This window comes from Eimeria mitis, genomic scaffold (assembly GCF_000499745.2).
Source record: "Eimeria mitis Houghton genomic scaffold, Emh_scaff1999, whole genome shotgun sequence".
Taxonomy (NCBI): domain Eukaryota; phylum Apicomplexa; class Conoidasida; order Eucoccidiorida; family Eimeriidae; genus Eimeria; species Eimeria mitis.
Window position 1 is genome coordinate 5,497 of NW_013570322.1, and position 2,435 is coordinate 7,931.

The window sequence follows — 2,435 nt, forward strand, 5'->3', positions numbered from 1 at the left end:
GGAAGGAGACATATACTTCTTTGGCGGATTCACTGGATACGTCGCTGGGTAATCTTCACGTCTCCTCTTTCCTACAGACAATGCCTCAACAATTGAAGGGAACGGGCTCCGCTGTATGCTGGGCTGAACGTCGTGAACTGGGGCACCCGGCGGCACCCAGGGCTGGGCTTGAGGCAACACCAAGCCTGGGTTGAATTCACCGAAAACCAAAGGCGCGTTTAAGGGAGCTGAGGAACTCGGCACATGAAAACCTTGAAATGATGAAGCTGCGCTGTCAGCCGCAGGAAGGGCCAAGGAGCCGTATCCCGCAGAAGCAGTGGGGACCGAACCGTCAGCAGATGGCAGCCGCATGGTAGAGACCCCTGCAGATGTGGATGCAGGTTCGCCTAGAGACTCAGGAGATCCCCACATATCAGCGGAGCCTCTCAAAAAGCTATAGGCTGTCTGCGTACCAGGTCCCTGGTGGGGCAGGGACCCGTCAGCAGATGGCAGCAGCATGGTAGAGACCCCTGCCGAAGTGGATGGCCCTGCGCCTTGAAACCCATGGGCCTCCCACATGTCAGCAGGCCTTGTCGAAAATGTATTGTCCGTCTGCACAGCAGGTCCCTGGTGGAATCCTGGGGTGCCAACGGAAGAAGAAGGCACGGATCCGTCCCATGCCAGCAACGAAGTACTTTGGGCGCCAGTATGCAGCTCCTCTCTGCTACCGGAAACATGTTGCCACGGTTGACTGTCCCCCCAGTGCATCTGTTGTGGCATTTCAGAAGGTTGCAAGGATCGGGCGTACTCCTGCTCCAGTTCTAAGCACAGCTCCACTATTGCGGCGATCTCAGGGTCATCTTCTGACCCACCCTCCTTTCCAGATAACTGTCGTCCCCCACCCGCCCTGACCCTCGACATGTGCGGGAATCTTGCACATTTTGTCAAGATAAGGAGAACTGCTGAGACAGACAGTATTGTAGCCCACACAAGATATGGAGTCAAAGTAGGTGACCGCCCACGTGTCCTAAATGTTCCGGGCCTCAAGACCCTACTTCTGTTATTCTGTCCTTCAACGGAAGTTCCATTGGTGTCCTGCAATTTGGACAACGCCGTCGGCACATTCTGTAGTAGTGCGTGTGCCCTACACATTCTGTGTGGCTAGGGAACCTTGCTTGTGTTGGTGTTGTTGTAGTGCCAGGCTGCCGGGCTCTATGGGCCGATGATGGTTCCTGCAAGCGGGGGGGAAAATTCGGGATGGAGAATACCAACTTGGATGACTGCGCTATTTTGAGTTGGGTTAGCGGGTACTCCATCGCGTGGGCGATGCGCGAATCGGAGTTCAAGGGCCTGTACTCCCAGTCTTTTACTGTTTTCCAGCGATATCTGATATTGTTTATTTATAAAAAGAGCAGTATTCAAATAATTCACTCCTCAGTTTTCCGAAACTCGAAGTGCTAAGCCGATTGGCTCGGCCCTGTGTCCAGCGACCAGGAGACGGCCGGTCACCAGGTCGGTTGCCGGTGGATCGCAATAGTCCATGGTTGAAATAACGAAGCCCCTTCCTACACATAAAAAAAGCGCGGCACTATTATTTCTAATGCTACATCCAGAGCTTTTTGGAGAGCTGATTTGCAGTGCTTTCAATGCGGGAGGGCACGATATTGGGCTGGATACTCCTGCACAGATGGGCTGACGCATGGAGGCAAGAAATGCTGTCCCTTATGTTCCGCTTTAGTATATTGTACCAGGAGGCAGCGCACATGGAAGCAAGAAGTGTAATCCTCTATACTACACTTTAACCATATATTGAGCATTTATCCCCTCCATTGCTGAGATGAAGGCTACGGGCAGCGCAAACTTCGCTAACCCTGTGGAGCAGCTGTAGGAGATGAGCAGAAGTCAGCGTGCAGCAGTCAAGCATTGTGGGGTGGCCGCTTTGAAACTGGTGCATGTATTTCTGCTTGGCCATAGGCTGGCTGGTGCGACCCTATGCCCTAGTCAACGTTCTGTTCCTGCACTGAACCAAAGCGAGCTTGGTAATGCTTGCATGTGTTGGCGCCTGCCACACGATTTACTGGAAGATGTGCTTGTAGCATGCATTGTACGACGTTGAGGTATGATGCTCTTCTTGCGTGTCGTGTAGGATGCCGTGTCTGGAGTTGGAACGTATGCTCCTACTTGCGAGCAGGCTGCCTACTGGGGGACAACTATGTGTTTGAGATCTGCCAACAGTGTTAGCGCACGTCTCAGAGGGCGTTTAGCCATCTTTGAACGTAGAGTTGCTTGGCAGCAGGAGTTGCTACAAGACGTGCTAGAACTCGTGACATGCGGCCTCGTTGCCACAATTCACCTGGCATATGTACCGCAGTTCCACGACACGGGGGAACTTGACGATTGTCCAACTGATTCTCCAACAGCAGCCAAAATATGTTGACTCCACTATAGCTACCGAC

At 52.9% G+C, this 2,435-nt stretch overlaps 1 protein-coding gene across 1 annotated transcript in view; it reads right to left on the bottom strand.

The window, feature by feature from the left end:
* The window catches only part of EMH_0047120 (uncharacterized protein), a gene marked incomplete at both ends in the record, with an annotated part of 1,029 nt that extends 129 nt beyond the window's left edge, over positions 1 to 900 (bottom strand). Inside the window, one exon of the mRNA XM_013496243.1 lies at positions 1 to 900. Coding sequence (XP_013351697.1) covers positions 1 to 900 — 900 coding nt within the window.
* Between the last annotated feature and the right edge of the window lie 1,535 nt (positions 901 to 2,435).